Source organism: Prinia subflava, chromosome 3 (genome assembly GCF_021018805.1).
Source record: "Prinia subflava isolate CZ2003 ecotype Zambia chromosome 3, Cam_Psub_1.2, whole genome shotgun sequence".
NCBI classification, from domain to species: Eukaryota; Metazoa; Chordata; class Aves; order Passeriformes; family Cisticolidae; genus Prinia; species Prinia subflava.
In genome coordinates, this window is record NC_086249.1 from 23874979 (window position 1) to 23898168 (window position 23190).

Sequence of the window (23190 nt, forward strand, 5' to 3'; positions counted from 1 at the left end):
CAACCCAAGTATAGCTAATTCAATCAAAGCTCTTTCCTTGAGGCCACAGGAAGCCTGAGCATTCCCACTGCCTTTCTGGAGTGCTCTCCCAACCACACTCCAGCCCCATAATTTTTCAGATTCTGCAAACCCACATACTTACCTCAGAATGATCTATGAGGTCTGCAGGCCATTGCTGTTGTGTCAACACTGGCTCACACTATGCCAGCAGCTCTGTAGATGGAGGAAGTTAAACCCTGTCCCCAAGCTCCAGTCTCACTTGCCTCCCTCTTCAGCTGATCTGTGTTCAACTCTGCAGGAGTTAGAGTTTCCTCCCTCTGGTACTCAGGCTTCTACACGGTTCTGCCAGCCCTGTGGTTTTACACTTGGCTTCCTGATCACGTCCTCTTGACCAAAGACCCTACTGGCCATTTCGCTTGTGCAAGAAAAACAAGGTCCAAAATCCAGCTCAATTCAACACTGGTTTTGGACAGACCTGTGGTACTACTGCACTTCCCCAGTAGTAAGAACAAGGATTTAAAAGAGGAAGGGAAAAAAAAGGAAAACAATCATGTATGACAGACTAAAATTTGTAAACTGCTTGTCAATTCTGGGCTTCATTTTCTTCAGGTTCCCAAGGACACAAATCAAAACGGGTTTAGTCATATTACTTCCAACTGAACAGGTAGTTTATCTACCCAGAGCATTTACAAACCTCCCAAACTGTAACAAACAGAAAAAAGCAATATCCTGAAAGATGAAAAGTCAGATATGCATTTAAGAAGTCAGTAGCAGATGGGACTACTTAATCTACTGATCAGAAAGGCACCATAATACTGACAATTACTGCGTACTTGTATTTACATCATAACTCAAAACATTCTTCTCAAGTAACATGTTATGTTGAAGGATAAGGGCAGAGAAAGGAAAAAAAGTATGTAAACGGTTCAGCTGCAATAAATGTTATTTGCTTTCTTCCTCATTTAGATAAACACAGCTACTGAGAAATGTCCTGGACCACTTTCTTAACACAGATATGAGCATTTCAGCTACCTGATGACAACACAAGTGTTTTGAACACAGATTATCACTGCTAATAATTTCTGCCATCGTATCAATTTTCCCCCTTTCATTTTTATTAATTGTAGACATTTTAAATCTATATGAAATATGATTGATTTTAGAATTCATTATTCCTAAGGCAAGTAAAAACATTGAAGAGGTTATTTGGGAATACTGACAATAGAGGCAATTAAAATGCATTTCCAAAAACTAACTTTTAGATAAATGCAGTAACTAGACAGTCAGAATTCAAACAACAGAACAATATGATCCACAAAACAAAGGCAGTAATGTTTTTTCCCCCTAGTCATTAACAGATATGGTGAGAAGCAAATTTCAGTTTGAGATTACTAAAAATTAAATCAATTTCAATCTGCAACTAACTTAAGGAATGAGTTCAAAATATTTTTAGAAATTGTTTAACAATTATATTATATTCTTAAGAGTAGCATTTCCTTTGTGTTGTTCCTGAATAAAAGCTTCATTAGGTTTTCCAAAGGCACAAAATACAACTGCAAGCATAAAAACACCAAACTTCTCGCAAGTTGTCGTATATCCACGATAGCTCTACACAAAGAAATTTCCTAAGCCATAAGGGAAAACTTCTTGTGGGAAATAATTAAAATGGACAATTCAGAAAACTTTACAAAAATACTTCTTTTTATTAAAAGCAACAATTTCAAGCAGAACAATACACAGAATGTAAACATCACTAAGTCCAGCTCCAGCCTGCCGAACCTTCGAGAAAGTCTACACTAAACGCAGCTACTGTGCTAGCAAGTTAACAGACTATATTATAATTTGAAAATATATTTTCTTCTATGAATTAAGAAAAAGTACTTTATCGTAATCTGTCCCAGCGCCAGATACTGGCATCATCACACACAGCTATAAGGATACTGCTATCCCTGCTAAAGCTGGTCTGTCGGATGGCAGCAACACATTTAGGATGAGTAAGAGTTGTACACCTAGGAAAAAAAAAAAGAAGGTTATTCAGCTGCAATGTTAGATCTTCCTACTACATTATGGAGCACTGTTTCAGCAATCCCTTATTTATGTGACCTAGGAGGAATAGAAGGCAACAGGATTATGGCCTTCATGGTGCATTTTTTATTCCAAGTGAGGACTTGGGAAAGCACTTTCCTGTTCACCCACAGTTGTTTCTTATCCACCCAGTTTTTATTGAAGCAAAGACTGGAAGCTTATTGAATCACATTATTTAGGACTTCCTTATTAGTGTTATTTCCCAGGGTTAGGAATAAAAGATCAGAATCATGTGATTAAAGACTGCAGCACTTCCAGGAATTTCATACATTAATGTATTCATATATACATATTTACATGGATTATATGTATAAATCTATAAAGATATGTATAAAATATTGGGTATATAAAAATAAAATGCATAAAGTATTTTTATATACAGTGTATATGCATTTTATAAACACTGGCTTTTGGGAGTGGGTTTGTTTGGGGCCTTTTTTTGTGTCCAGTTTTTTTTTGGATTTGTATGTTTACACACATGTATCTGTATGTACCTAAGAGACAAGCTGGGAAATTGCCTGGCACCACAGGTGGGGAAGTGGAAAACCCTAGTGTTTTCTCCACACTGTGCCCATAGCTCACCTTTGCACTCTCCTTTTTTTACTCCAGTCCTGTCACCTATCTCGCCTTTGTCATGTCCACATCCACCCAGCACATCTTCTCCTAATGGCTTTGCAAAATTTCCACCCAACTAGAGAAAACTCTGTGAGAAATAAATTGCCTTTTACTGTATCTACACATGGTAGCCAGCACAATGTAACTGGGGCCTCTTGGCATTACTATGATATAAATTATAAATCAGTGAGATATAATAAACCTTAACCTTCAGGGGCTCACAGTGTTTATTTCCCTAGTAGTTATAATGGAAAGTAAGTAGTACTGTAAAGAATTTCTCAAGTTATCAGAAAAGGATAGGGAAAGGATAAGGAAAACTAGCCCAACTCCCTGTCTTAGCAAAAACAAAATAAAATACTCACTTGGCCTTATGTGGATCCTCTATTTCTAAATCCCAAACGTAAAGTTTGCCAACCTGATTGCCCAGAGCAAGCATCTTAAAAAGAAAGCAGAGGATACAGAAGTTTTAAAGTACTCCCTCAAAGAATAAAGTCAGAATTTTATAAAGGCTGTAGAGCTGATAAATTGTGTGTGAACATTTGAACATGAATAACTTAATGAGTTTGATGGAGGAGTCAGAAAGACTGTAGAATTTGCCTCCTTTCTTCCATTTTATCAACCTCTGCAGACAGGGGATAAAGACATCAGGAAACATATTTCTGGTGGAAAATAAATCTTTATTTGGTGGAACTTTTTCCACAGGCAGAACCCAGAATAAAAAATCTGGAGCTCCTGCAGGTTCATATAAAGCCCCTTACAGCAAACCACTCTATTTCTCAAACATGACATGAGCCAAGACCCTTCCTATGCCCATAAACATGTAATCAATGAAAAGCTACACACCTTAAAATACAGCAAAGCCAGGCACGTACCTTTTGCCAGAAATCCATTGAAAATCTCATGTACCATATGTCGCACTGGCTATAATCAAATCTCCCAAGAATGGTCACGTTTGACTCGCTGGGCTTGATTTTATCTATATCATCTTCCATCTTGCCAGGCTTCCAGCAAACAATGGCATTTTCACAAGACTGGAGGGAAACAATGAAAACAAAAACCACCTGTAATTTATACTGCAGAATCAGTCTAACTACAAGCAGACATTTAATCTCACAGCTTCCCTAATGACACCACAAAAAGTAGAACTGAAAATCTCCCCTCTGCCCTTAGATCACAGCACAAATGCTAGTCAAATTTCTAAGGTTTAGGATCCTCAGGACCAGCAAATAAATGCAATGTAACTGAAAAAAACTGTAGCATTACCTTGGAAAGAATTAGGTCTCCCAGCCACCGAACACAGTCAACATAGTTTCTATGTATGTCTCTTGTAGAAAAGTCAGGAAAGTGAATTTTCTGGGAAACAAAAGGCCTATGGAGAAAATTGCCAAATGAGGTTCAAAAAAACAAATGCAGAAGCATAAATGTAATTTTAATAACCAGCTTTAACATACTTCAATGCTAAAAGAACAAGCCCAACTTTTTAACAGTTTTATAACAAAGTCAATTTTGTATGCAGCTTGTTTTTTATTAAATAGTACTAGGAACTGTCCCTGTTTTCATGCTCATTCCTAATGAAATAACGAAGTTTCCCATGTAAAAGACTGTGCAGAGATAGTGCTGAGTAAAGCTACTCCTTCAGATGCTGAATACAACAGCTGTCACCAAATACTTTAAGAACTAATTAAAGCTCAGTCTTCCTGATGCTGCTTCTGCAACATCTCAATTGTTAAATAGAAATGCACACTTTAAAAAAAAATCATAATTTTAAAAAAAGCACGCTGAAAAGCATCATTTAATATTTGGTAACATTACCAAAAAAAGCGAGAGTACTTTCACAGCTAGTCTCATTGCTGAACATGTTCACTGTGTTTTAGACTCTTCAATTCTCTCAATGGTTTAACTGGAAGTTAAGATCAAAAAGTTGAGGAACTTCATAAAGGAGGATTTATCTATCATGTATCTAACTGTTATGTTTACTTGATCATGTCTGAGGTCAAATCAGAGAATGATGAAAATTGAAGTTATTACTATGTGAACAGATTTGTCCCCACCCCAAAGTCAAGTAATACACAATAATTAACTACTCAATATGAGATTATTTGCCAAATTTAATTACACAGATTGGATTTCCTTTTAGAAATTTTGAGATGAGATGAGATGAAGAAAAGATACTGACATCTTGAAATGCATTAAATACAAGCCTTAAGATACTAATTCTAAACATTTTCTAGTCAAGCAAATAAGAAATAATTGAGATATTTTTAAAAAATATTTCAGGACTTTGAATCAGAATTCAATACAATTCCAAACATCAATAAGACACACAATCTAGTGAGATTCAGTACCCAGCACAACATCTAGGTCACTCCCCAAACACTCCCCATATGGAAAGGAATTAGCCTGGACCATTGATAGGAGGATTCATGTATCGTAAAGACACACAAGGAGAAGAAGACTACATACCTGTTGGTTTTATTTGGGTTGTACTCATAAGACTCTTTGATAGCCTTAATCATTCTCTTGGAATTAATTCTCCAGAGTTTTAGAGAGTGATCCATCCCACAGGACATGATTTTTTCACCAAGAAGATCATAATCCTATGTATATAAAATAATTTTGAGCACTCCGACCCTAGGCTGCATTTTATCAACTCAGATTTTATTCCATCGTTTCCGTCAAAACAGCATTTTATGTGTACAGCATGCAATAAAACTTAATATTTCAAACAGAAAAACACTAAGAATGTAATCCAGCTCACTGCAAAGCAGCACAGAATCTTAATAATTATATCTAGTCTCTCTCAAGAAAGAAAGACATATTCAGCAGCACTGACAGACAGTGAATCTACAGCTAGTTCTCCTCCTTCACTAAGTTCCCTAGGAGCAGCTTTGGCAGAATTCCAGGGCTTTGATATGGGCGAGTAATAAATACAGTGTCAGGTTTCCTAAAGATGCACCCCTCACTTTTCACAACAGGTCACACAACAGGAATGGAAAGAGTTCTTAAGAACAGCATATTAAAAGTTAGCTATTCTTGTTGACATTTGCTGGGTACCAGTGTCTGTTCACAGCCACTGAAAAACACTTTAACTCAAAGAACTTTCTTTCACTACTGTGTCTTTCCAGGTTTATTTACTTATGCTGCTTTGACTTGATGAGAACTCAAGAACTTCAAAAGTGGGACCATCATGAAATGTTTTTACTCTTTCTAGCCCCACTGAGCCCTATTTTGCTCACTTCTAGGCTGCACCCCAAGAAAACCAGCTACTGAAACACACAGATCCTGTCTGTAAGAGGAGGCCACGTCAATCAAACCACCTGACATTTAAAGTTGTCTATCCCCTTACAACAGTATTTATGCACTTCCAGGTGGTTCTTTTTAAGTAGCTATAACATCAAGACAGTGCACAAGAGGATAAAAAGTTGCTTTCTACCCTTTGTAAATCTAAATCACTGCCCCACGGTCTTCCACTTACTGCACTTAACACCTCATCCCTGTGCCCTTCTACTCCTCCAAATATTGCAACCAGCGTGTCTGTTTGGATGTTCCACAGTCTCAATGCATGATCTATAAAGAACAAATAGAATTACATGCTGCTTTTTATATGTACATTTGAGTAATATATTTCAGCTTAACCACTTTGAGTAACAGGTGTTTAGGTCAACATCAAAAAAGCACTTCATTCTCCTTCTCTTGTTAGAAACAACAGAACTGCATTAACTAAAATTACTATTATAACTAACTTACTGTTGAAAGTAATTCTGTAATTGAAAAAGTGTGCCCACCCCATCCCCTAGGGACAGTTTCTAGCAAAAACACGCTTGGATCTTTAGATTATCCAAAAAGAAAAGTCTGATCTCAGATAAATATGCTTTTAGTCAGTCATAAAAACAATTTTATGTATCAAAAAATGCTAGAATTCCTTACGTCCATTCTAAAATCAACATTCAGAGAAGTTGTGATTTTCAATTTTTTAACCTTTAGAACATTATTCTTTATGAACCACAGCCAGTAAGGAAGGGGAAAACTGTTTATATAAACAATACGCCTCCCAAAGTCAATCAGACTAATCCACTTATTTAAAAGAAAGTTTTAACGATTTCTAATGAAGAACCTCTAGTATATCTCCCGTTTGGTAATGGGAACCTCTAGGGTATTTCCCTTTTAGATTCCACTAGTACACTGCACTGAATTGCAGCAACACCCAAAATTCCAGTAGGGACACAGATGGCCATGCACTCCCAACTATTTTCCTAATTTTTTATTAATCTCTCAGCCAAGCAGTTTTAACAGCCCAAATATTCTCCTGCCTCGTGTCTTCTCAGTGACAGCACCTGGTCCAGAGATTGCACATTAAAACCTGCAGTACTACGGCTGATGTCAAAACATTATTAAGAAGAGAACCTACACAATATACAGAAACTGGATGTTTACAGACCCTCAGCACTAGCTTGACCATTGCAAGCATCAGAAAGCTTCCCAACTCCTGTTCTCATGTAGCTTCATCAGTAAGTCCTAATGTACTGAAGTCAAAAGTCCCCTTAAGTGAATGTTTCCAGCTCAAGCATTCCTGAATGCTAGCTCCTTGTGGCAGATCATTCCCTTACTTAACAAAACAGTCAAGATTAAGAAGTTGTGACTGTTAGAACTTTCTGGACAAGCCCATAAGACACTATGCCAAAAACTCACTTCACTAATATGCTTTTTACACAAAGTCCAATTAAAGTTCCCAAGCAACAGACAATCCAAGTTTTTCCCCATGAATATGATGGTGAAAGCTGTCTGCAACATTAAGATGTCCCCACTAGATGGCAACGTGATTCTACAACCGAAAAAAATTTAATTCAACTGCCAGAAAGTAAAGAGCAAACCCAAGGCTTGTGATTCTTCTTTCCTAAAAAGCAGCACTATTCACAATCCCTTTGCACCATAGCTGGAGTTATGGTTGTAGGCCATGGATTTAGTAAGTATAAAATATACAGCCATATAGAAGCACAATTTGCTCTCAACTTTCAAGGTGAACTGGTTCAGTGCCTTTCATTAAAAAAAAAAATCATGAAGGTTTTTGGCCATATCCGAGACCAAACTCCAATCCAAAGTATCCTCATTTATACAAACACAACAGGGGTTTTTCCTCACCTTTGCTTACAGATAAAAGAAGATTTGGATCTCTTGGATGGAATTTCAGTTCATTGATTGCATTTCCATGGCCCACGTAGTGCTGGGATAGAATTCAGAAACCAAGTTACCATTTCCCCTCATGTTTACATGTACTTAGAAGAAAAAAGTGTCACACCTTACTAAAACACAAGCTCTATCTCCAAGTTCTGAACACTCACCTTTATGCACTGCATTGTAATGGGATTAATTATCCTAATAATACCCCTGGATCCTGCCACAGCCAGGAGAGGATGGCTTGTATTGCTATCATAGGTCCATGCACAGGTATAGAAATTTTCATCTGCCTACAATGCCTCCAGTTAAGGATCACAGAACAAACAGGATTTTTTCTTTTCTAAACAACATTTTATTTTAAACAGACCTGTTGCTATTTTATCCAAGTGCCCAAGAATCTCTGCTGGACCCCATAAAAAAAAAGGACACATGCTTAGTTATACACCTGCAAATACCAGCAACATCACCTTGTCTACAGATGTTGATTTCCTCACTTCTGTTCCATAACATACACGGAAGACCTTCTCTTTCATGACCTCACCTTTGATTGGGAATGATGAATCACAACTGAGTTCACAAGTTAATGATTTGTGTACTGCAAATGATCACAAATTATTAATGCTTCAGAGCATGAAACGCAATTCTTAGGCTTTAAAGCCAGCTCCAATTCACAGGGAAACTGAGATCATGTAAAGCAGAGAAACATTATACAAATATTAGTGTTGGGAAGATTAAACTGATGGAAAATCAGTTTTCAAATATTTTAATATAGTCTGGTCCCTGAGTCTGCGTTTTTAACATTTTTTCAACAGGAAGAATTCTCGGATGTGGGAAAGAGGCAAGACTTGGACCTAACATAAAGAATGCACCACATGAGCAAAGTATTAAATCACAGACAAAACATTTTCATGCTTTTTCCTACAAAGCCTCTTGATTTTTCATAAAGAAGCAAACACACTGGTATTTAACTTAAAGGATACATCAGCATCCACATAAGACTGCAACAGACGGATTTCTCCTTGGGAATGACATTCATATAAAGTAACCTGAAAAAAAAGAAAAAAAGAAATAAGTGGGAGAGACTGCTGCTTAGGTGTGACATTTCAAAAGGAAATCACATGCATCCACCTATTGACTGACTGATGGGGAGAGACAGAGTGCCTCTATGGTTTAGATTTCATCCATCATCCATTGGTTTAACAGGTGGAAATGGTTTGATAAAAGAATGCACACAGCGTTTCAATAAAGCACCATTCCAAGATTTGTCAGCTGTCTTTCCCAGATAGTGAAGTCAATTATTTGAATTGCCTTAATAAGATAAACGCTTCTTGGAGTTAATTACTGCAGTCATCTCTAACATGACCTGGTCTTGTAATGAGTCATTGAAACCTTGCTTAAACTCAGTTTAATGTTTCTGGTGACTTGCCAGGCAGAACAAACCTAGAAATCAAACACTTCTTATTTATTCACAACACTTGCATAAAACATGTTTCTCAGGGCTTATTTTCAAGACTGAAATGACATCGATCCTTGTTCAGAGGAAGTCTATAAATTCACCCCACAGGGGCCATTAATTTAGCTCCTGAGCTGGCTGGCATGATTGCAGACAGTTCTCATCCTGTATATATCAGTATGTGACCTTTAGAAAATAATAACATTTATGAAGAGCAATTTTATTGAGATTTATGCACCTCTCTCCCTTATCCCACATGCATATTACTGAAGGACTTTTTTCTTTACAATATAGCCTAATTACCTAACATGGTAAAATAGCCAACATGACTTTGTAGAAGAACCCAAAGGATGCAGCTGTCGCAGACAACAGATGCCACACATCTTAGAAATACATTTGTTTATATTAAGTATTGTGTGTGCACACCAAACACAGGTGAAGGGATTGCTTGAAAAAAGGACTGCATGCAGAACCACACAGAAGCGCTGAAATGATGAAAAACAGATTACTCACTCTGTTGCTGCCTACAGTGGCAAAAACAAGAGGATCACCTTCTTTACTGTGCCAGTTGAACTGGACTCCAAACAGAGGCTGGCCGTGGTCCTCCTACAGGTGTAAAGTAAGGTTAGAGATAAAAAACCCAACAGGCATATCATTACTGTGAAATTCAACAGTTTAATTGACAAGGCTCCCTCCTTGAACTAGTGGGTTCAGAGCCAGTAAAATTTTAGATAGTGAACTGTTAACAATCATAGTTTTGTAACATCACATTTTTACTTGGCTGTCTTAAAGGGAGGTTAAAAGAATATTCTGATACACACACCCCATCCTTTTCTTTCTCCACCAAGCTTTTAAAAAGTAAAGGGGCAGAACTGTTGTCTCAGTTATGCCTAGAAGATGACAGAACTCACAAGTTGTATTTGCAGCTCCACTGTTTTGTTTCACAATTTTCAATAAGGCCACCTCTGCACCTAAGGTCATACCCCATATGCATTTTCTATCATAATTACCTATACACAAGGATTTGCAACTTCACAGGGAAGAATTACCAGGAGAGAGAAGAATTATACTGGTATAAGGATGGAGAAGGGCTACACTTAACTATTACATTACAGTTAGGTCCTGTAACTTTGTCACAGACACAAGGAACCCTCTCCGGAGTGTCACAATACTGCTACAAAGTTCATGTCTACAAAATGTTTTCAGATTGCCTTTACAAACAGTTACCAGAGAAATGCCAAGTACTATTTTTATACAACTTACATCAGTTTGAGGAAAAAAAAAAAAACAAAGCACCACAACCACCAGCTATGTTTATGAATTGTGATGAATATGGTAGTGCTTGTTAATAATTGATAACAGTATTTTGGCCTGTCCTGACAGGATGTTTTCAGCAAGAATAATGTTCACTGAAGTGCCTCCCCACAGGGGACTGTCTGGGACAGTGCAGGCAGGAAGGAAGTGTCTCATGATGGGTGTTCAGCAGCCTTCAAATGGCAGCACTTGAGAGACAACACAAGAAGTACCAGCCCTGGCAGCTCCGGCCTATGCAAAACCAAAGAATAAATCTGAGGAGGGGGTGTGAGTAGGAAGTCTAACACTTAGAAAAAGAAAAGTAAAGGAAGTCTGGAAAAATTTTAAATAGCATCATTTACTGAGAAAGGCAGTATCTGTTATTAACAAAAATAACTACAAGAGCTAGAAAGAGAAAGCAGAAAATCTTTCAGAGATGAAGTCCCTCCTGCAATTCTTAAGAGAGGTAACTTTCAAAGCTCAATATAGATTAAAAAGAATTGTTCAAAGCTTACCTGAAAGTATAACCCATCATAACACAAAAGAACAAACTAATGGCTTTATGAGATGAGGGATATAGGATATTAGGAAAGGGAAAAGTAGCAAGTTTATTTGTAACCCCAGGACAGAAGGAAAAAGCAGATATTCAGTATCTGTAAAACATTACAATTGAACTAGAAATAAAGAATGAGGAAAATTGTAAGGCCATGATTTTTTGTGTGCAATACATTTATTAATTTTACTTTACAGCAATAAATTCATTCATTTTACTTGGTAGCCTTAATTTTTGAGTGTATTTAAGTCTTGTTTGAAGAAAACAGCTGTGAGATAAATTCAGAATGCTTCATAAAGTTTTTCCACTAATAATAACTTGATTTCAAATTTCTGCTTGAAGGAGTTTCTGCTGCTGAACAGTGAGTGCTTCTGACTCACCACATGAAGATAATAAAGGTAAAATGCATGGATTCCCACTGCTTTATTACAGAGACATATTAGCAGGTTTTGCATTTGTTTTTCTGGAACAACCTTGCTCTCTTGTCATATGCCCTGTTTCTGATAAATTTAACAAAATACAGCAAGTGAAAAGCAGTATGTTTTTCGCCCTCAAGATAAGCTATTTTTCCAGCAGAAGTTGCAATAAATTTCTGATTCTCTAGGTAGGACCCAGACTAAGGTGATAAGTAGAGATAAATAACAGTGCTATACTGTTTTCATATTTTTATATTTGAGTACATGCCTGAAGTATTTTGCAAGCTTTTTCAAAGAAAACCTATTTCCCTGGAAAAAATTACTCTGCATGACAAATGTCTTTAGTCTACTTACTTCACCCACACTACCTTTCTCACACCAAGTGCTACAATCTCCAGGAGCCTGCCTGTACATATTGCAGTTTTGCTGGTGTTTGATGGATGAAGCAGCCAGGCAGAGGCTCCTGCAGGAAGATACCAAGGTATCTGCAGAAGTTCTGCTCCTGTTTAAACTCCCAACATCCCCACTGTTCAGAGACAGCACACAGCTATTTCAAAAATACTTGTCTGCTCTAATTCTTGTCCCAAGTGCTAAACAATTAAGGAGGTTTCTAAAACATTGTACCCCTAGGTGCCGTACATGATGGTTATGCTCAGGCGCCAAGTATGTAACACAAATCTGACACTGGTTTGTACAGAGAGGTGACCCAGATACCCGTCCAAAAGTAAAATTGTGAAATGCCATCTTGGCCCTGCTATGAATAAAGGGCACAAAACCCAAAGTACACGGGTTGTTCGTGCACTAGAGAAAGAGGGCAGAGAAGAAAACAGGCCTATTGCTACAAAAGCAAATAAATAAACAATCAATGGTGAATCAATGGTTCCCACCTTACTCACTCAATGCCAACTTGGGTTCAATCATAAGTAAGATCAGACCTGGTTTTAGACAGAAAGCAGTGAAGTCAATACTATGCCAAAAATAACCTGCATGAATGCCTGTTAATCCGTGTCACCCACATTGCCAGTGGGGAACCACAACCCACACATGCATTTCCAGTCCCAGAAGTGGAAATAAGCCATTATGGGCAGTGGGTTTAGTTACATTTAGTGTCCATTACACATCAACAAGCTAAAATTCTGCATGGCATTGGATACTGGTTCCCAGGTGAGGGAGCAGCAAGTAGAAGCTGAGACAACACTGGGCTGCTTACAACTTAAGTACACATCCTAAGCAGAAGAGTAGGGGAAATAATTGCATTGCTTTTACTTTAAAGGGAGCACAACAAAGCAAAATAAGCATAGTTTTCCACTAAAAGATCTATCAGCAAAACACATATGGATATATGAGGGTGTGCAACTGTGCTAGCTGTGTTAGCTGTATATACTCATTTATAAACCCTATTTCCATTCAGCCCACAGAAAGCAAAGGTTTTTCAGTACATCTTACAAGTAACTTACTACTCTAAAAAGAAAAAAGGCAGTTTTTTATTTCCTGTCATTTTCCATGTCATATTATTGTTTTCCTGACACTTAAGTTTCATCCAAAATAACTCCCAAAGTAGTGTTTAAAAAGCATATTTAGCAAGCACTGGGGTTTTCAGGCTGAGTCATAACACTCAAAGCAGACAGTAATGGCCACATTTCCTTGTTTCCCCAACGAAAAAAGTTTAACACTCAAAGCAGACGGTAATGGCCATATTTCCTTGTTTCCCCAAGGAAAAAAGTAAAAAACAAAATAAGAGGAGAAAACCAAAAGTACGAAAATGGAAAACCACATAATTTATACACCCCTAAAGAATATTAATTTCTATGATCTTTGAATCATGTTGACACTTCCTTATCTTCAATACCTGTAACTTACAGCCTAGTTCAAAAATATATAAACTAGGGGATCCATGACATGGTACTCAAAGAGTCACAAATGTCTTTCTAAACCCACATACAACATTCAATCATTAGAGTTTTCTCCAAAGTATCTGCAAAGTCAGTATGGAAGAAAAGGAAAAGAATAGAGACTTCCTCAACCATGAAGTAAAAAACCAAATTTGGCTGCTACCTCGTCTTTGTCGTAACATGCACATCTCTTATTATTACCACTAATTTCAGATCAAAGAGAAATGGGGGGAAAAGCTAATAAAAATACCCCACTTAATTGAAATGCTACATTTACTCCCTCACAGCTTGATTCCACTTGCACAGGAATCTCTTCCCAGGCCCTGATCCAAATCCAAAGAAGTCAGGGATTGCTTAGTTTCATAGCTTGGTCTTTTGGATCCCCGACAGTGGGGTCTGGATTGACACTGGGGGGAGGGAATGTTTTGTTTTCCCAGAAGACACTTGGAAAGTACTAACTCTTTTTTTCTGCAGACAGAAAACAAGTATGAGTAACAAAGCTCAGAACTTGTTAAAAGTTTGGGTGTCCAAAGGCCCGTGTCTGTGTTTGAAGTATGACTTGAAGCCGCAAATAGCACCATCCGCGGGGGCGAGTCACTCGAATCACAGGAACTGCTGCCTACCTTGGTGAAATGAAACAACTTCCCTTCCTCCCACACCCTCAAAGGCCTGGAGATAATTTTTATACTTCAAGAACACAATAAGATCAATTTGTTTCCCAGAGAGTTTTGTCAGTGTAACTTCGTATCACAATTTCTCCAGTGACAAAGCCCAAATCGAAGGTTTCCATGCTCCAAACCTTTTATCCCCACCCACTCAGGTCCCCCAGTGTTCCACTAAGGCAGCCTGAAGACAAAGTTCAGGAAGAGCCACATCAGCACAGCTCCACAGTTAAGCATGGGGGAATGAAAAAATACTCTTAGAGCAGTTCTGCAGAAAATATCCACTGCTGAGCTACACAGATCCTCAGAGTTTGCCATAACTCCCATCTTGTTCCAGACACAATCATCCATAACTTAAAAATCTTATAAAAATCAAATCGTAAGGCTTATTTACAGATTTTGCCACATAACTATCCCTCACAAGGCTGAGGAATGAGTAAAAGAACATCCTGACAGAGCAAAATAGACGTGAATGAGAGAACTGGTTCAGTCCACCATAGCCTGTCACCAGTACAGAAGAAAACAGCACCATTCTAAAACAGCAGAACAGGGAGTAAAGACCATGAATCCACATCTCTTAAAACCATCAAGAGTTACATGGGAACATATATACTGCCTAAATCAGGTGCTAACATATGATCCCAACACTCACAATAAATTAAACCAAATTGCATTACATAGTAGTTATGATACTGCCAGAGGACAGAAAATACCTGATCTGGTTATGTGCAAGGAAAAAGCTACTTTAAGATGGTTGGGTTAATTTGTTTGGCGTCTTTTTTCGACATATAGAGAAATCTGTGCAGGTTCTGTGCTTTGCATGAAGTTGTCACAGGTTTTGTTTTAGTTCAATTTGTTTATCTGGCCTCTCATATTTATCTCTAGCATCTACAGCTTCCATGAAATACACAATCATAGCATCACACAAAACTTTGCAAAGAAAAACAGGGTTAATTGCAGCACTACCTACTGTCTCCTACTTCTCAGTATCCTTTTTCTTCAAAATTTTGGCTATTCCAAGAAAGGTAATTGCTTCAAATCAGCAGGGAACATAATTGTTTAAAGATATTTGAAAATATCTAGCTTGATGTTGTCTCACAGCCAACATCAACGCTGCTGCCAGTAAGTGGTGGCCAGCACTCCCTGAAGCTCACACATACCCACCTTTAGGCTATTTACACACTTGAAGGAATATTTGCACTTCTTTGACTTCCATTTTCCTTTCCCCCAGCTTTTTCTTCCTGGCGCATTAGGAGTGTTTGTCGGCGTATCAGGGCGCTCGGTGTTCGTACCGCTCTCAATACTAACGGCATCATCCTGAAAACATTCGAAATTAGATAGAATGTCACAACGAGATCGTTCACTGCTGTATAAATTCAACTCATCTTGCAGCACTTGGCCTTTTCACTTTTTCCTGTCATTCATAAGAATAAATCTCCCAGGACTTGGTGTTATTTAGATTCATGTATTTAAATCTAATGCCAGCATAATAGTATTCCTCTCTAGAAACAGAACATGAATCACATGAGGACTAATCCAAGAGGGAGAGATATGAACTGTGATCTAGACGCGTTTCTTCAGAACACTGGTAGCTGCTCCTAAGAAAATGTCTAGAGATGAAGCAGCTGCTTCCCCTATAAAACATCTTTGATCCAGACGAAATGAGCACTTCTGAAGTACTGAAGAGTTGTTTGTGTAAAAACATGAGGCTTGACCCTACCAAGAACCAAGCCATTCCGAGGCTTCTGCACACCCTCAGCAGCACCACCCACGGCACGGCTCTGCAGCGGGCCAGCATCGACACCAGAGGACCAAGTCCCACCTCTCCTCCTGCTCTTTCCCACAGATACCTACTTGTTTCCACTTAAAGCTAAATTCTGATCAGCTAACTAATCCAACTGGCCTCCAACCATTAGCATAAGATAAGCATGGGGAAAACTGAAGAAAAAAAGGACACACAAAACACCCCATCCAGCCGCTGAGAGATTTTAAATCGGCTTTGGACAATCAGCAGAAAGTACAATTTCACATGTGGCCTGACTGCAGGGCACTGTTCAAAAGAACATTTCCCTGCATCACCCATCACAGAGCACTTCACCTTCACCTGCACTGTACCTGCCAACCCCGTATCACTGCGTTCAGCTTGGTAAAAATCAACTGCTCCCATTTTTTCTGGTAAGATAGTCCGTTCACTTTCACTCAGACTAGTGAGGGGAAAACAGCTCATCCCAGGCTTGGTAATTTCTAGAACTGAACTAAGGGAGACAGAGGTAGACAACAGCCTGTCACTGGAGGAGATTCACAAAGCTGCATTTAGGAACTCCACTAGGAATACGGAATGAGGTCAACTATAAACATTTATACACCAATTCCCACCAAGCATTTATTCTTTGTCCCAGTTTCCTGTCTGTATTATCAGAAGCCTGTAGAGGTGTACTAGTCTTTGTTTGCCCAAAACTCTGAAAAACAGGACATTCAGAGGACAAAAAGGAGGAAAGATACCGCACAAACCTGTATGTGTACTGCCCAAATCTGGAGTCATTCCCTTCACACTGGACCCCTAAATAGCCAACCCTCTATTAATATTCATAACCAAGTTTAACAATTTTCAAGTTTTCCTGCTTCTTCTCCTTCATCCTAAAAAACTTCAGAGTTGGCCGAATTCTCATCTCCCAAGTGCACTTGCCAGAACTTTAACACTTGAAAAGCCTGAAGTTTTCTCTGGACTAGACAGATACTGTCTGTGAGAACATTGGGTATCTGCAACTACCACATAACCAAGAAACCTGCACACAGGACACCTGTGGAGCAAAACACACCCTTTCTCCAAGTCAACACTATTACATCAACTCTTAAACAGAATGCCCCAACTTGCAGGAGTAGTGGAGTCCAGTAACTCTTGAAAAAGGAATCCCTTCACCACTGAGGCAACCCACATCAGAGAATCAGAGAATCATATAATCACTGAGTGGTTTGTGTTGGAAGAGACCTTAAAGATCACCTAGTCCAACCCACTGCCATGGGCAGGGACACCAGGGACACCTTTCACTAGACCAAGTTGTGTAGATACACATCCAGTCTGGCCTTTAACATCTCCAGGGATGGAGCATCCATATCTCTGGACAACCTATTCCATAGTCAGTGATAGCCTACAACTGACAGCAAATCGAGCCTGAACGTCTGTCACCAAATTACACTTGGATCCACAATCGCTGCTGAGCAATTAAAAAAAAAAAAACAAAAAACCAAGAGCAGTGGTGTGGAGCATCTGAAGCCTGCCTGTCACCCCATAAGCACCACTTCCAAAGGTTCTGGAGGATGTGGTCCAGATCCCTCACTTGCTGGACAAGTGCAGAAAAAAACTTCCACACACACACTATAAAACACAAACGCAGTAACTACACAACCTCTCTCCACACCAGTAACTGCATCAAGTGACCGCTCGATACCTCAGATTAAGTTTACCTTTCAGGTATAAAGTTACTCTACATCAATCACACTACCTTTGCCCTGAACACTAGAGTTTCACCTAACTTAGACATTACAGACCCCATCCCTGCCGCCTTCTGCTGACAGTAGTTTACAAGCACCATTTCCTACTTCTCATTCGCCAAGAGGCTGCACACATAAACTTGTGCTGCATGTTACTCTAATGCATGACAGTGAAGACCCACGATGCAAAACTGCAAAACTGCAAGAAAGATGGAAAATGCTGCTTCTTTGCAAGTAAAAAAAAAAAAAAAAAAAAAAAAAAAAAAAAAAAAAAAAAAAAAAAAAAAAAGTCTGACGTTTTGAAGCAAAGTTCGAGACGGAGCCCGCTCACAGTTTGGGCCTCAAATCCACCTTCACCCACGTGGAGGCAAAGCGGGAGTCTCTCCTCCGCCGGTCTCTCCCACCGGGGCCTCCCTGCAGCGGCCCCGAGGGCGGCCACCGAGCCGACACGGGTGGGCTGAGACGCCCTTCTCCCCCTAGCCCCTCAGCCCCTCTCCCGTCCGGGATACACGCGGGGGTCCCGGTGGGCGATGTCCCCTCACGGCGGGGCCCGCCTGAGCGGGGGGAGGCGGCGCCCCCTCCCCCTCCCCCTCCCCCCTGCGCTCCCGCCCGCCCCCGGCGCGAGGCCCCGTGCCCGCCGCGCGCGCGCGCGCGCTCCCGCCACAGCAGCCCCCCCACCCGTGCCGCCTCCCCCTCGCCCGGCCTCACGTTCTCGTCGCCGGACAGGTCCCCGGGGTTACTGTTCTCGTCGCTGCTCAGCTTCTGCTTCTTCGCCGGCATCTCTCCCGCCGGTGCCGCCGCCGCCGGGGCTTCTCCCCGCTCAGACATCTTCCCCGCCCCCCACCCACCGCCACGCAGCCGCAAAGCGCGGACGGCGGGGTCGGAACGGCTGTGCCGTAAAGCGGCCCCGCTGCCCGGGCCGGAGCGGTCGCGCCGGCCGAGGAGCGCCGTGCCCGCGGCTGGAAAAGCGCCGTGTCCGCGGCTGGAATAGCGCCGTGTCCGCGGCTGGAATAGCGCCGTGCCTGCAGCTGGAATAGCGCCGTGCCCGCCGCCTCAGGGGCTGAGCGAGCCGCGGGGACCCCGCTCGTCCGGGGGGCTCAGCCGAGAATGAGCCCGCGTGTTCACAGCGTGGTGGCACCAGCCCGGCGCTGCCTGTAGCCCGAGCACGCGTGTGATGGAGAAACGAGCAGCCCCTTTGGCCGCGGGTGTTACCGACCCCTCTGTCCATCTTCTCTTGTGCCCAAAGGCTTTGTTGGAGGGGTTTGTTGCGTATGTTCTCTTACTCCACAAAAGTCCTTCAGCCTGCAAATGATGTTTCCGGATAAGAAAGGCTCTTCTCTGCTTCCCACTTCTGTACTCCCTGGCCAACTCCTTCTGCCGCTATCAATTAAATAACTGCAGTTGCCAGGCTTTTGTTTATTTATTTATTTATTATATTTATTTATTTATTCTGTAAACCACAGGGCCCTGAGTCATAATAATTACGAACAGGGAAAAAAAAAAAAAAAAAAAAAAAAAAAAAAAAAAAAAAAAAAAAAAGCCCACAAAAACCCCTTCTAACGAAAGAGAAAACTAATTTGCCCACAGGCACAGCATCTTATCTGCTCTTCTTCTAAAGGCAAAAACGAGTCTTTTCTCCCTGAGGGAGACATTCCAGTCTCAAAAAAGCTTTGAGGGCAGTGACAGAAGTGAGCCGTGCCTTGTATATAAAATTCCATCTCGCATGAACTTCAGAGATAAAGAGGAAGAGATATATTTCAAATGGTGCATGGACTACAGTGTTTTTAGCAATAAACAGTCTCTGTTCTGCAGAACTGTAGGTTCCAATGAAGCATTACACAACATATAACAAAAGGTGGTAGTTTACAGGTAAAAGCTCTGCATAGATATGTGCTGTAAGATTGAGGTTTTGGTAGAAGTGTTTGTGGGAAAATATACAGGCTTGTTTCTAAAATACAGCAGGATTTTTTTTAGACCAGTGTCTTGTAATTAAGACTAAATCACAACTGTGCTGCAGATTTGTTGAAAGAAGGGCAGGCACAAAGTTTTCAGCAGAGAGAATTTTTAACTTCTCCCTGTGGGTGCCCTTGAGCTACCGGGGAGAAGAGAGTCCCCCTCTGTCCTGCAGCTGTCAGCTGACATGCTCCAGATGGCCAGCTGAGCTGCACGTTCAACTCTACCACGTTTCACCAGCTCAGGAGGAAAGTGCTTCATGGCCAGCATTCAGAAAGGTTTCTCACCCACTCCCAGAATCAATCAGTTCATCTCCCTAACAAACTCCTGGCAGCAGTGTCCTGGCAGGTCTGTGCCTTCTCCTGTCTTCTAGGCACTGGGGAACTTCCTTCTCAAGGTGATAGTTCTGCTTCCCTCTGGAGACACACTTGCTTTCCTTTTGTTTTCTTGGAAGACATGAAAGGCTGTACCAGGGGAGCCCAGTTTCCAAATATCGTAGTCCATTTCATCTAGCTTCTATTTAAAGAATTAGTTGTGTGCTTAAACGCAAGGGAAAGTTAAAGGAAAGCTGAAAGTTAGGGGAATTTGTTTCAGTTTATGCTCTGCTGAGATTCTCCTTGGAAAGCCTCCATGCTTTTCTGTGCCTCATTTTCTCAACAGTGCTATGGTAGAAGCATTTCTTATATCCCAGAGGGGTACTATGAAAAATTATATTATAGCTCATTATTTGTTTAATTAGTATAATACTACTATATAAATACCATACACATATTAACTAAGAAGTAATATGGCCCTTGATGTATATAGAAAAAAACAGAGAACAATATATTTTTTTTAAATCTGCGGTCAGTTTTAAGTAGTGATTTAATGGTATTTTAAAAACACATGGTGAGTCCTTGGAAGGCTGGATTTAATATATATGCAAAGATTCTGCCAAATATGAGTTCTTATAGGATTGCAATAATGTCAAAAAAACTCTGGAATGCATCGAAGATATAGGGTCTTAATAAGACAGTCTGGTTTGGTTTGTTGGTTTTTTACTACATACCACAATATTTCTGGATCATTCAGGGACACTGAAATGCTTTATATATATGGGTTGAAAGTAAATCAGTCTCACCCTTTTCATTCATTCTGTACCAGTCAGGCTTCTTCACAGAATCATGGGATTGTGGAGGTTGGAAGGAACCTCCAAAGCTCATCTCTAACCCCTGCTCAAAGTAGAGTCTGTTGAAGCCCATTCCTCAAGGCCTCATTGAGTCCAGTTAAAAACTCCTTCAACGAAAGATTTTTGCAGCCACTGTGGTCTTCTGTGTTCAGTATTTAATTACCCTCATGGTAATCTTTTTTTAAGTCGTAATTAGTCAGAAATTCACATGCTTCAATTTGTGTCCTTGGCATTTTCCATGTCCTTAGTGACTATGTCTGCCCTCTGCTCCACAGAGCAGCAGATCCCTATGTTCCTCAGCATTCCTTGTGCTGCCACCATGCCTACAGAAGCCTTTCCTGGTAACCTTTCCCTCTCTGTCTGGTTTCATCTCCCAGATGAGCTTTGGCTTTCCTAACACCAGCCCTACTCACTGAAGCAATGTCTCTATCCTTGGGCAATCCATCTGTGCTTCCACTTTCCATACACGTGTTTTTGTGCTGGAGCTCAGCTGGGAGTCCCTTATACATCTGTGCTGGTGTCCTGCTACGCTTGCTTGTTTTCTGCACATTGGAACGGACTCCTCTTCTTCTTAGAGGAGCTTCTCCTTGAAGACCAGCCAGTTGTCCTGAGCCCCATACCAATTGGATCCTGCCAGAAAGGTTCCTAAGCAGGCCAAAACCTGCTTTCCTGAAGTCCAGGGTTGTGATTCCACTACTTGCCTTGCTCATTTCTTTCAAGATTTTCAACTCTACAGTCTTGTGTTTGCTGCAGCCACATCTTTGACCAGCTCACTTGTGTTTGTGGCAGGTCCAGCAAGATATCTGCCCTGGCGTCTTCCTTCCTTGATATGCTTCAAGTAATCCACATACCTTCTGCCTTCTTCTAGTCGTGATTTTGGCAACCAGCTGCTCCAGGTAGCCGAGAACTTTTGTCTCCAAAAGTAGGCATTTAAGAAAGCATGTAAGACAGCATGTAAGAGATAGTGGTGTTCTAAAGAGACTTAGAATTAGCTCAGGGTTTCTAACTGTGTGGGTAGCCCTTAATTTTGCTGTCTTAAAGATGAAGGGGCTGTGTTGGGAAAGGAGGATATTTGGAATAGTGAGCTAGTGGGCAGACACGAAAGAGTAGAGGCCTGGATAATGAGCTTCTTGTTCCCACTGACACAGGGAGCAGGGAGAGGTATTTTGCCCAGGCAATACTTGTTTTCTTCCAGCCTCTCCTGTTAGTCAGTGAACATCTGAGTCTGGCTTTTTAGACCTCCTGCATTAACAGAGGGGCCCTGGCCTTTGTGCTGCCCCGACAGGTATAACTGCCTTAGGTAGCAGGTACCTTCCCTCTGTGCAGAGATAGCCCCACAGCTGAATTACCTGATACCAGGATCTGCTCTATGAAAGGTGCTTCTCATTATTGCTACTAACTGGTTTTTATGTGTCTACAGATCAGAACTACTGAATTAACTGGAAAAAAGTCATTTTAAAAATTATGTTAGCTCAATGGGAAAACAGCCATGGCAACTGAGGTGGATTCTGGTCTGCTCCGTGTATTGTCAATAGCCCTGTCAGTCCATCCCCAATTACAGAGGCTATTTTACTGGTATTTTTAGTAAGAGTCTGAAAACATGGCTGGATTTTCAGAACATGAGTTAAGTTTGATAGCTAACATAGTTTTTGCCTTATGAAAACAGCAACGTTTGAAACCAATTGCAAAAGCATCCACACAGAAAACCATAGCATCCCTTTTGTGTAATGGGAGTGCAACAGCCAGAAAAGGCTGCAGTCTTTTCCCACCCTCTCACTTTTCAAAGATTAATGGGTCAAACCTTTGGCTGACTCATACTCTGAAAGCAAGGAACAGCTCACACATTTAAATCTTGCTGCAGAAGTTCAAGATGATATGGATAAAACTTACATGCGTTATCCATCTGCTAGAGCTAACAACCTGCATAAAAATGGAAGATGTATCTGAATCAGAAGGCAAGACAGCTGAGTTGATCTGACAGCTCAGTGATACTAAAGGAAGGATATCTCACCCACCCCCCTTTCCAAACCGTCCTCATGTTCCTAATTCTAGTTTTCCACCACTGCTCTTCCATGGGCTTTGCTTTTCAAAACTTTTTCAATGAGCCAATTCAGCTAACTAACTCAGAAGAAAATGGATCAAGCACGAAGTAACTTGATCCTTTGTCTTTAGCCAAAGGGCAAAACCAGACAAATGCAAATTCTTTGATGACCACCAGAATGGAAGCTAGGGCCAGGAGTGAAAGATGGCAGAGAAACAAGGACTCATCCTTGATGGTAGTGATGAGCTGCAGCACAGCAATGTCCTTAAATCTGCCTGTGTGCCACCTCAGTTCATGGTTTATCTTCAGTGTTTGAAGATTGGGCTCAAAGGGTTTGACTCAAGGTGTAGGATTCTCTATGCTGCTCTAACAGCTCTACTGCCATGATGACA

General features: G+C 40.6%; 1 protein-coding gene across 1 annotated transcript; it reads right to left on the reverse strand.

Annotated features, from left to right (window-relative positions):
- Window positions 1–1679: 1679 nt before the first annotated feature.
- On the reverse strand, window positions 1680–19024 carry EED (embryonic ectoderm development). The gene is made up of 12 exons (XM_063394396.1): window positions 18345–19024; window positions 15309–15461; window positions 9842–9934; window positions 8856–8921; window positions 8040–8165; window positions 7840–7921; window positions 6176–6267; window positions 5164–5297; window positions 3964–4069; window positions 3573–3731; window positions 3063–3136; window positions 1680–2009 (listed from the first exon to the last, which is right to left on the reverse strand). Exons 1-12 carry the CDS (start codon window positions 18462–18464, stop codon window positions 1883–1885), a joined length of 1332 nt encoding a protein of 443 aa, XP_063250466.1. The 5' UTR covers window positions 18465–19024; the 3' UTR covers window positions 1680–1882.
- Between the last annotated feature and the right edge of the window lie 4166 nt (window positions 19025–23190).